At 37.8% G+C, this 12,394-nt stretch overlaps 1 protein-coding gene across 1 annotated transcript; it reads right to left on the bottom strand.

The window, feature by feature from the left end:
* Nucleotide 1: 1 nt before the first annotated feature.
* On the bottom strand, nt 2-11,536 carry LOC121631436 (cytohesin-4-like). Its single transcript, XM_041972343.1, has 13 exons — nt 11,447-11,536; nt 10,823-10,905; nt 10,507-10,571; nt 7,787-7,853; nt 5,593-5,711; nt 3,703-3,783; nt 3,466-3,578; nt 3,064-3,212; nt 2,223-2,334; nt 2,050-2,126; nt 1,897-1,968; nt 1,598-1,746; nt 2-1,081 (listed from the first exon to the last, which is right to left on the bottom strand). Exons 1-13 carry the CDS (start codon nt 11,484-11,486, stop codon nt 1,006-1,008), a joined length of 1,203 nt encoding a protein of 400 aa, XP_041828277.1. The 5' UTR covers nt 11,487-11,536; the 3' UTR covers nt 2-1,005.
* Between the last annotated feature and the right edge of the window lie 858 nt (nt 11,537-12,394).

Raw genomic sequence — 12,394 nt, 5'->3', positions numbered from 1 at the left:
CTTCAGAAAAAAAAGTTTATTGAACAAGTTCATAACATTCATTATTATAGTCATTAATTTAACAAATATAGACAAATAAAATATATGGTACAATTTCAAAGATTCATAAGTTAAAGGCTAAATATTTTTTTTCAAAGATTTTAAAATTGATATAATTTCACCACATATATCACATAATATTTACATGGAGACTGAAACTGAATAAATGCTACATATTCTCCTTCGACTGATTTAACCAGTAAGATTTGAGTTAAAATTTTAAACCACAGGTTTAAATAAACATATTTAGATATTCAAATATGAAATAATAAATCATCAGAGTTCCTTATCGACCATGTACAGACAACGAGCTTCGAACACAAAAATATTAGAGGCATATTTTCCTGATAATTTGTTGTTTTCAGTTTTTTCTTTTTTCTTTTTTCTTTTTGTTTTTCTTAAACATTTTGCATCTGCACATGCCATTGTTATTTGTGCTTTTCACATCCTTCATTTAACATATTTTCATGGTTGTTGCTGATTTTTCAGTTATTTAATTATTTTTTTTGTCTTCTTTAATTATCTATATTCTGCATTTTGTAAGGCTTTCTGGTTGTTTTACAAACTGGATTTTTGTTTCTGAAGTTGCCTTGGGTTCATCTCTTAAAATAATTTTTCTTCTATTCTTCAAATTCAGGGGATTTTTTTAAAATAATTTTGGCTGTATTTGAAAGACTCTTAAGCATCATCTACCACTTAAGTCACCTCATTTAAAGGTCTAAAGACCTCTTGGCTCTGCACTTGATTGACAAACTCAATAAAACACTCCAGATTCTCATCCCACCCCAAGCATGTAGTTTGCAGAAGTGATATAAAGAGTTCACACTGCAAGCCACAAATAGTCCATTTTGAAATGCTTGAAGCATCACTTCCCAATATGTACATTTCTACTAAATCTTTTTTTGTCTTAACAGTAATTTTATTCACAACTCATCTCGCATTGTCATGATGTCCTCTGTTTCAGTCCTACATAGAACTACTGAGGACCTTCCTCTTGCGTGCAGACACTAAGTCATGGAAAGGGTCCTTGGTGACGCTCGCCCTGACAAAAAGCATTGACAAGATTCAGGTAAAAACCTTAAAGAGAAGCAGCAGGTTTTAATTATTGTGTTACTTGTTACTTTTCATTCTATTCAGTGAAGAATTTCTCACATTTTCCTGGAATTCAGGGTCTTAAAAGAGTTTGATATCAGGAGAAACAAGCAAACCTTGAAGAGATGTGTCAATCCCTTAACTTGGCATTAATATAAAAGCTTCTTTAATACAAAGGTGTAACAATAGCTAGTTATTGTTTAGCTGTATGACCATCTGTTAGCTCTGAGCAGTTGCCAGGCACCCTAGATAAGACTCCAGAAAAAACAATCTGTTCAGTTCAGTATAAAACCTTATAAATAGGCAGCAGATTCAGATGTGAGATGACACACAGTTCAGGCCAGCTTTACCTCTCCTGCACTTGAACTCTCAATGTACTTTTGTTCGTGGTTAAAGCTCAACAAGTGTGACTCGTGGAGGCAAGTGGCCTTCATTTTGTGTCCTCCACTGCATCAGCAGCTCTCACCTGATGGCGTCGATCCAGTCGTCTCTCTCCTCCATGCTGGAGGCGCTGAGCTTATAAGACTGGTGTTTACCCTGCACCACTCTGCCTTTGTTCTCTGTCTTGCAGGCTTTAATCTTTTGTCCTTTAGGGTTGTATAACTCCAGACAGAACTGTTTAAACACACGTAGCACAAATACAGTGGATATTCTCTTTGTTTATTTTAAAAGTCCTCTGAGAACTCATTAGAAACATAGCAAGTCTATGATTCTATACAGTCTGTGACAGCAGGTAATGTGTGAAAACCAGAAGCTCTTACATACCTTTTTGCTTGATTCTTGTAACTTTCTGACGCAAAGGTTCTCCAGAGGAATGATCCCGATTGGATCTTTGTCCTGGAGGATGAAATAGATGTCAAACACAGACTGAGAATGTGATGTTTTCTGTTATGTAGCAGCAGAGAGAAAGAAGCTTACTGTGGTGTATTCAAAGTAGTATAAACAGCTGTCCGTCAAGATGAACCACCTCCTTTTCCAGGTTTTAATCCGCCCACCTTCAACAAGGATGAGAAATCAGAAACGGGGGCAGAGAGGCTCTAAAATCCTACTGTTGATCCGGTGTTTGTTGTTTAGTGTTAACATCATCTCACCCATTTTTAGGAGCCAGCCCTCTCTGTCTGGATTGAAAAATGTCAGTGTGAGATCATTCCCATCATCCTCTGGGATTTTAAACGGCTCACTGCGGATGCTTGCGTACAGTTTCTGGAAGACATTTACAACAAAGAAAAAAATTACTTGGTTTAACCTCAAAAGATTTTCAATGAAATCTGCTTTGGCTGAAGAATTAAAGCTGTTTTATGACGTAAGTCAAAAATTACAGCATGGAAATCATCAGATGATTTCATGACAACAGCAAAAATATCCTTGTTGCAGAAAAAAATTGGAAATATTTAACCCAGGAGAGGGCATCTAAATAAATAAATGGCAGGGACAAACCTTATACCTGCTCCATCCATCCATCCATCCATCCATCCATCCATCCATCCATCCATCCATCCATCCATCCATCCATCCATCCATCCATCCATCCATCCATCCATCCTCCCTGATTGCCCTGGAATCTGATCCACATGCTGCATGTGGTTCTATAGTAAACCACTGCTCTCTACAACAGACTCCTCATGCTAAGTTTCCTTTTAGTACCACATCCTGAAGGACTCAGTTTTTTTGACTGAGAGAGTGCATAATAACATTTAGATTTTTGAAATAGGGATTTCCATATTTTTGGTACTTTTAGTCTCTTTAGTCTTGTTTTTCTAACAAATCTGGCTTTTTATATAACACACCAATTTACTAGGATTAGTATACAAGTGCAAAAATCATTCACAATGCTGTCAGAGTCCACTCATTTGTTTATATATATATATATATATATATATATATTGATGTTTCAGCCTGATTCAGCCATAAGGAAAACAAAAAGCAGCTCACCGTGAGCAGCTCGGTGGGCAGGTCCTTCCCATTGTTGATGCCTCTGTTCATGGAAACAAACCTCTGCAGGCTGGGTTTGTCTTTCACGTTGGGGTTATGGAGACTTGTGTTGAGCATAATGATGGCAAAAGACAGGATGTAGCAGGTGTCTGTCAAAGAAAACCACAGTTATGTTTTCTTTTGGTTTCAGCTGAGCATTGTTTTGGCTGCCTCAGCACAGCGGCTCCCATTAAAAATAATAGGTTTGTGTAAACGCTGCTGGAGCAAAATCACTGAACAGTTATAAATGTTTAGATATTTCTGTGGCTTTCATAATGTTGAGATGCTTGTAAAGAATTTTGTCATCAAAAAGCAGAAATACTTTGTAATCGGACTGCATGTGAGACTGAAGCTGCCTCTTACCTGTGGACTGGAAGACCCCTGGGTTACAGTCACAGTAGCGAGTAGCAAACGCCTCCATCATTCTGTCAATCTTCTGAGCTTCTCCTGGAAGACGAAAGCTCCACAGAAACTGCCTACCCGAAAGCAGGAGTAAAAAGATCACAACCAAACCCTTAAAAGTGAGCACAAGCTGTATTAACCAGAAAAACAAGAGTAAAGGCGAAACTGCCTCAATGTTTCAGGTTGGCTTTAACAAACCTCAACGCCTGCACAAGATTCAGGTCGGAGAACTCATGCAAACCCACAAACGCTTTCAGTACCTCCAGATGCATCTCCTCCCTATGTGAAAATAAAAAAAAAATGGCCAATAAGGTGCAAGAAATATAAAACTAATAAATGAAAAGCACATAAACTCAGAACAATTTTGTTTTTGAGACAGTTTGAAAGGACGGAGAAATATTTTCTGCTGTGAATTAACAGCCAGGCATGAACAGGAATGAGAAATGGGCAGAATTATTTTAATCCCAATCTTCATTCTGTAGTCCCTCACTGCATCTTTACTAAAAACTAACCTTGCCAACTGGAAAATACAGAAAGCACACAGCAGCCACATGGTTTAAAATTGAGTCATGCATCAGATAACCTTTATCTCAACTAAATGATATCAGGCTTGTAAGCTGACTTGAAAACAAATTACTTCAGATCTGCGGAACATAAACTTTGTGATAACTTCTGTTTTTTGAACAGTTGCAAAAACTATGTATTCATAAAATTTTTCACATTCTATAAATTTGAATAAACATAAGCAGAAACTGGAAGAAGAGTGAATTCAGTTATTGTTAAATTAAAGTAATAAATAAATTCATATAATCTGAACTATGTTTAAAAAATAAACAAGGTCATAATTCATTAAGGACTTTAAACATAATTTATTAGTATTTGAGCTTTAAATTGTTTTTGTTTCAGTTTGATCTGTTTATACATTTAAAAAAGTGGATAAAGTGTGTTGATCCTTGAGGTTAGGAAGCAGTCATCTCTTGGACAAGAGTTGATTTGCCTGTTGTTTTGGGTCTTTGTATTATGCTTAACTAAATTGTTTCAAGTATTCTGTTTGTACACAGGGGCAGAGCTAGAGGGGTGGCCAGGGGGGCACTGACCACCTCTGAAATCTGATTGGGCACTCCAGGTGCCACCTCACTGGAGTCACTGGAGCAGGAGAACAAAAACATCTTTCCGGGTCTGCATGAATCACAAGTGTCATTACCAGTGTGAAGTAATTTCTAAGCAATTTCCTAATTAGTTATCCTTTAAAAAAATTACATTTTGCTGTTTTTTTTTCTTTTTTTAGAAAATATTTTGTTCCTGTGAAACTACAACTACTACTGTTATCTAAGTCTAATAACCTAATGTTAGCATGAAGCTATGTAGCAGTGCTAATCTAGTTATATGCTAGCAATAGATTAGTTTTAAGATAATGAAGGGAAACCACGTCATATTTAGTTTTCAATAAGTGTGTTTAGTGACTTCATATTAACTCAGTTAATCAAGATTTTCTTTGATCAAGAGATGACATTGTTGTGAAGTGGTGCTATACAAATAAAGCGGAACATACTGCATCCCAAAATAAAACTTATCATTTTATGGACCTTTCTGAGCTGGATGCAAATATTTCCACTTGCTGATCCAGATTATTAATGTAAAGATGTTTTATTTCTCATGTCTATGTGAGTCTATTTATGTCTATGTGAGTGTGTCCGTTGACAAGACAAGACAAGACAAGACAAGACAAGACAAGACAAGACAAGACAAGACAAGAAGAGTCTATAAATATATCAGAAAGAATGTAAAATCCCTATGCAGGTGACCTTTAATAGAAATATTTGGCTTTGAAGTTCAAACAGCTAACAGGTTTTACCCCGGCCCTCTCTGCTGTGCTTCAGCTCTGCCTGAAAAAACCCCTTCCTGTACAGGCAGCTGTTTTGTGAGCGCAGTCAGGTAACTATCAACACCATAGAAGTAGCAATGATTAACTAGAGATTTCTACAGATGCTTGCTAAGTGAACCCACAGTGCCAGAGTAAGTGCCATGACAGTATATTTTCTCCTTTTCTAAATCTGATCCCAACTCAGTAAGTACAACATACTGTACCTTTCTCCCAAGAAGTTGCCGATGGCGGTCTTATTCAGCCCCTCTTCTTTGTAAAGAAACTCTGCCACTGACCCTGCTTGCCATTCAAGAAGGTTATTTTCAACCAGGTAATGGATACCCTGCAGCATGAGGTAAATAAGAAGTCAGACTTGTATGAGCAGAATTCAGAAACTAGAGTGCTGTTGTCACAAAAAACTATAATCTTGAAATGATTCAAGACTAGACTTTTCTTTTTCATGTTAAGTATTACCCATAACTAATCTTTATGTTCTTATAAGCACTCAAGCATCAAGGCGTATTTTTCTCCCCCTTTTGAGTGACTGTCATTAATTAGCAGCACATAAGAGGAGAAGAGTCAGATGAATTTTGCATGCTGATACTGTTTCATCCTCAATGGTGCTCAGAGCCACATCTTCAAAACATGACCCTTAATGTCGAGAACGTACTCCTGCTGAGAAGTTCATCAAATCTGTTCCACTTAAATACCCTTTAACATTAAGAAGTCTCATAACTTTGCATCCGGTTGTGTTCTCAGGCCTCAGCACAGAGCATTTCCAGGCCGAGGGACTCGGCTGCACCCGAGGAGCCAAAGAAGAGGAACTATGAAAACCGAGGTCTCTGTGGTGAAGTGACGCCTCTGCCCCACTTCATGGAACAGGATGTGGTTTTTCTTGCTCTTGCTCATGCTCTACGTCTGTGTGCATAGTCTGCATAACCAAACTCACTCGCATCTCTTAAATTAACATCCGCTGTTTGAGAAATCGTCTAAGTTGTCAGAGCCCGATAAGCTAAAATTAGTGAAGCTTGAATTTCTTGACTGTGCCTTTGCATGGAAACTTTGCGTTTCCATGTAAACTGTTGAGAAAAATGACCTGAAAGATGACAAAACCAAACATCTAGGATATGTCTTAATGTATGTACTGCATTTAGGTCAAGTCATCGAACCTAAAAGCTAAAATACCATATTAGTATAATACCCTTTCACATTTACTATGATCCACTGGATTCTATTGGATATGTCATGGATGAACTGTAAAATAAATAAAGCTATCAATAGATGCAACATCATGATAAATAAAAAACAGAATGCAAAATACTTTCAGCTGGAGAAAGGACTGGACCGCTGGCAGGTCAGTCCGGTAGAACATGGCTTAGCGTTGTGTTGCTGAATTATGCAAAGCCTTTGCTTTCTTCTGGATAGGAATATATATGTTGTCTTTAAATCTATACCCTCAGCATTGATGGGACCATTCCAGCTGTACAAGCTGCCAGTTCCAGAGGCAGTAATGTACCTTCATACCATCAGAGATGCAGACTTTTAAACTTATTGCTGATAACAAACCATATATTTCTCTCCTCTCTAGTTTGAAGGACAAGCTATTCAAAGTTTTTCAAGGAATAGTAAAAAAAATGCATTCATGGATAACAATAATAACCATGTTCAGATGCTGATTTCTAGAAGTTTCTTTCTAAGCTGATGCAGTAGTTTCTGTAACAGAAATATGTTCATTTTAATTGGAGTGCTTCAAAGATTACAAAACTCCAATAATGAATTTTAGCTGTCCTTTGCTCACAGAGATTTCTTCGGATTCTCTGGGTGTTTTATGATGTTATGAACTGTAGATGATGGAATATTCAAATTTAATCTTGAATAAAATGATTTTATTGTTATGGAATTACTCCACAATTTGTAGACATGATTTTTACACATTGCTGAACTTTTTCCACATCTGTACTTAAGGGACTTTGCCTCTCTTAGGTACTCTTTTAAAGCAATCATGCATCTTTTGTAAAATGGTAAAATGTTGTATTTAATGGTATGAATAAACAACCTATAATACTGGTTGGGTTGGAAAAGTAGTTGGGATGTAAAGATAGGTCACAGTAAGCTGGTTTGATTCCTACAAAAGCCATTTCGGGAGAATCATTATTTAATTTAACATTTTAAAGTGGTACATTTCAAACCAAACCAGCTAGTTTTAATTGTTTTGGTAAAACCTAACTGAACCTATATTAAACAAAGGTAGCGTGGTAAGCCATCAGGTAGAAAGTCATCTGTCTGCCTGTTGAAGAGCATGTGGTCCAAGATGCTTAAACTAACATCATCTCTTATATTCCCTACTTGCAAGTCAACCAAATAATAATTTTTGGATCCATGACTGTGTATTTATACAAAAACATCCCACAAACTTACCAGTTTTGGGTCCATGTTAAATTTCTTTTTCCCACGAAGGAATTTTCCGCTCTTTGCAGCATTTTTACTGCAACAAGACAAACAGACATAATCTCAGTGATAATAGGGGGGAAAAAAAGCATTATTTTCTTTTAATTTCCTTTTGATAATTTCCATAAAATGTTTAATAAATGTGTCTTATATCCTCCTACTCCACCTACATAGGTACTTAGGACAGGATAGATAGCATGAGGTCTTTTATCTCTGCTCATGTGGGTGTTGGAGTGTGATGTAGCTGTGACTGGTGCTGAATTTAGGTAAATATGTTGCCACTAAGGTGTTTTTCGTTGTGTTTCAAACACTTTTTGTATCTTTTTGTCTCATGTGTAGTCTCTGGAACATTTTGAGCCTGTGTCATTTATAGGTGTTGGTTTTCCTTGAGCTCTGATTATGTTTTCACCTCTAGGTTTATTTTTCTCATTGTGTTTTAGGCCTCCTCTAAATATCGCCCTGCCATCTGCTGAGCCTTCAGTTAGTCATCACCACATGGTGATGCTGCTGGTCAGGACACTCTCGATGGTGTCTCTGTAGAAGGTGCACATGATGGGGGCTGGGGCTCTAGTTTTCCTTAAGGAAGCATCTTGAGGGGGCGGCATGGCTCAGTGGGTAGAGTGGTCATCCTGTAGCCCAAGGGTTGCGGGTTTGATCCCGGCCCGGTTGAGCTCATGTCAAGGTGTCCCTGAGCAAGACACCGAACCCCTAATTGCTACTGATGGCTCGTGGTTAGTGCCTTGCATGGCAGCTTCCGCCATCAGTGTGTGAATGTGTGTGTGAATGGGTGAATGTGACGTACATGTAAAGTGCTTTGGATATAAGTGCTTTATAAGTACAGACCATTTACCATTGTTGTCATATTTGTCCCCCGTTTTTCTTGTTTCACAGTTGTTGGTCAGGGTGGCTGCTCTCTTCTCATTATTTTTTTTATTATATACAATAAAAGTGACCCTTTTAAATTGAATGCTTTTCTACCCTTTTTTGTTTAACAGTGATTGTGTGTGTGGTTCAGATAGGTGCAGTGAGTACTCTACCACAGTAAGTGTTTATGTCCTCCATCTGCAACCACCTTTTACCATTTCTTGCCTTGATTCTTCTGGGAATTGATGTCTTAATTTGCTGTGGGTTTGTTGTGTACTAAATATTGTAATCATGGGGAAAAATCATTGCATCAGCTTCCCAATGACACACATGTTAGCTTGTGGATTTTGAGGGTATCCAGTAGTCTTCCTTTTTATGTTTGTGGTTGTGGAAATATCCTTTAGCTGATTGCTTGAGTCAGCTACATGTGCAAAAGTGGCTAAGCTGTATTTGTTGTAATAGATGTTGTGTTTACATGTTTTGCATTTTTGTATTTTTATATCTGAAATAGGAGTCTGGATGGTCTGGATCTGGTTTAACCTGTGGGGTTCTGCAATTTGGGGTCATTCATTGGTGAAGATACAGAAATGAATGAAAAATGAATGAATGAAATGAGTACACCTAAAATTAATCAGAAGTTTGAGTCTTTTGCTGGTTTTTACCTTAATAATTGGATTTGACTAAAATTACTTTGCAATTAATTAATATTCAAAATGTAGAAAAGTGTTATCAGTTGGAGAAACATTATAACCCTAATTTCCAAAAAAATTTGGGATGCTGTGTAAAATGGAAATAAAAACATAAGGCAATAATTTGCAAATCTCGTTAACTTGTATTTTATTCCCAACAGCGCATAAACAACATATCCAATGTTGAAACTTGGAGATTAATGAACCTCTGTCCGTCCTTCCGGAGCATTTCAAAGTGGCAGAGCCTCTCTGAAATGTTCTTTTTATACCCATTCATGTTATTGACCTTTTACCAATGAGCCTAATTAGACATCAAATGCTCCTCTAGTTGTGTTTTTACTCGCGCAATTTACTCCTCAGCCTTTTTGTCCCTGTTTCAACTTTTTACAGATGTGTTGCTGCCATCAAATTCAAAATGAGTCCATATTTCCCATGAAATAGTGAAATGTCTCAGTTTCAAAATCTGTTGTTTATGTTCTATTGGGAATAAAATATGGGTTGGGGAGAATTCTTTTTTACGCAGCATCCCAACTTTTTTTTAAAAAAGTTTGGGTTGTATGAAACCTAACTACTATGACCTATTTCCTTATGAATGAGACATTTTTTTTTCTTTTTTTTATGTTAGCTTAGTTTTACTTTCTGAAAGAAGCAACAGGAAGTCCAAATATAGGGTTCAGACGGCACAATGTCACAAAAGTTTTTGTTCTTTTTTCTTCTATTTCTTTGCCCGTCACAGTGACAAGTGAAGCTCAGCTGTGTTCCAGATCACATTGTCTCTTTCATAATAATCTGTGATTACCACCCACCAACGGTGACAACAAATTACCAGAGAAGTAGCAGAGATTATCTGGAAGATCTAAGATATTTGAATAAATCTGTGGGGTTGTATTTGTCAGAAGTGGCCATGTAAAAAAAAAAAAGTAGGTTTAAATGCTTTTCACATGCAGAGGCATCACATAATAGAGACTATTTAACTTCTGACAAAGTCAAACAGAAATATGAATCAAGCTAAATGCATGACTTGGTCAAACTGAGTGCTGAGTGGTGTGGGAGGCTAAAATGGATCAAAGTGCCAGTGAAATAGGAAGAAGAGGATGATTCACAGATGAGCTGCTGTAAAAATGTTTTCATACTCACTTCTGGTGCTTTGGCTCAGGGTTGTGGACAGCAGGCCTGACGTGGCTGATTTCCATCTCCAGCTTCTGCAAATGATGATGGTGATGTTAGTAAGGGGACCAAGGTTTGATATTACATCACAGCCAACCGCAGTCCAGTGACTCAAGGCCTATTTTTCCACCACTATGAGAAAAAAACCTTCAAATCCTTTATAATGCAATCAAAAATTGGTGAATAAAAGGCCTTTTGTGCTGCGGTTGCCAACAGTAGGTGAATTCAGCAGAATAAGGAGGCATTTTTAATAGAAGTCCTTGGTGGAATGAATTCACTGCAGTACCTGAACGTCATCAAGTAGTTCAAACTTGTGGATCTCTAAGCTGTCATCCTGCCTCGTCTTTCGTAGGATGTGTTTCGGTGGAGCTGTAGAGCAAAATACATCATCAGCAACTCTGGGTGCTGGAATAACACTCCATGAAACATTTAGTGCATATGCAGCAGTGGGGAGTATCTTGACAACCTGCCTCACACCTACGCTTGAACTCACTGATCAGTTTTCATCACAGCTTCATCGTTCACTGCAGAGAAGTGGTCAATGAAAAAGGCTGAAAATAGCTGCTTGCTTTCCTCCCTTTAATGAGTCAGGTTCATTTTGAGCACACTGCAGCCATCAAAGCACAATTCACACTTGTTTGTGGATGATTTTGTCAAGAAAACAACTAATTAAGCATGCTAATCTGAGCTTCTCTGTTCTAAAGTAGAACAATAGGTGAGTGACAGAGCTTTAATGTTACATTTCTTCAATTATACCTCATATACAAGTTCAATTTATCCTTAGCAGAACTAGCTTCCAGACAAAAACATACAGTTATTCAACTCAGAATTATTTGTTTTACCTTAATACAACTTTCTTTTTTTGTTCTTAATAACATAATGACTAAAAGTGAAAGATTCATGCTCATACCTTTTCCCCAGAGGAAGCTGTCTTTTCTGCATATGGCCATGTTGATGGTGGCGCAGAGCGACTGACGGCTGCACAGGAAACAAAACTGAGTGCTACAGTAAGAAGAAGAAAAAAAAGGGCCGGCGCTGCAATTCTGAGACATAAACCATGACACTTAACACACCCCGAGTTCGCTCTGAGCAACACCTCTGATGAAGATATGCAAAGTAGGTTATTGTTTTAAACTGCACCACACTGCCACACAATTTAATTCAGTTCTGTTTATTTTATTTTGCCAATTCACAGTTCCCAAAGTACAATTCAAGTTCAGTTAAGTTCAGATATGAGCTACAGCAACTGTTGAGCACGAGATTTTGTAACTTGGTCATTAAATGGTGATTATGATAACAGCACATGAGTCTAGACCAGGGATCACCTAATCCGGACCTCTTGGACCAGTGTCCTGCAGGTTTTCATTCATTGTGCAGGATATCATTGGCTACTGGATCCACTTAATTTGAGTCAAGTGTGTTGGAGCAGGGAAACATTGAAAACCTGGAGGGTCCTGGCCTGGGATGTCTGGGTTTGGTCATCCCTGGACTAGATCCTAAGGCAGTGGTTCCCAAACCTTTTCTGCAGAGCCCCCCCTTCATCGACAACAACCATGTCAAGCACCCCTCCTGATCCCATCACATGCACCTCGCTGCTTACAAAGGAACATACGAAGAAATGTGCCACATAATAGTCTTTAATTTATTGGCTGCTACTTTGTTAACTATAATTAAAACCGTGTCAGTGGCAGAGGGAGTTGTCAGTTCCTCTGCTATGGTGTGAGATATTTTAAACCTTTGCAAACTACTTCAGTGAGTTGAGTTCTGCTATTTACAACAGTTGAGTAGTTTATTTTGAAAGTGATCAACTGGCTTTTCTTGTGTTCAGGATGAGATCTCTCTATGTAGCAATATAACT

The sequence above is a fragment of the Melanotaenia boesemani genome, chromosome 2 (assembly GCF_017639745.1).
Source record: "Melanotaenia boesemani isolate fMelBoe1 chromosome 2, fMelBoe1.pri, whole genome shotgun sequence".
NCBI lineage: Eukaryota > Metazoa > Chordata > Actinopteri > Atheriniformes > Melanotaeniidae > Melanotaenia > Melanotaenia boesemani.
The sequence above is the reverse complement of the archived record's forward strand: the minus strand, read 5'-3'. Positions and strand labels throughout refer to the sequence as shown.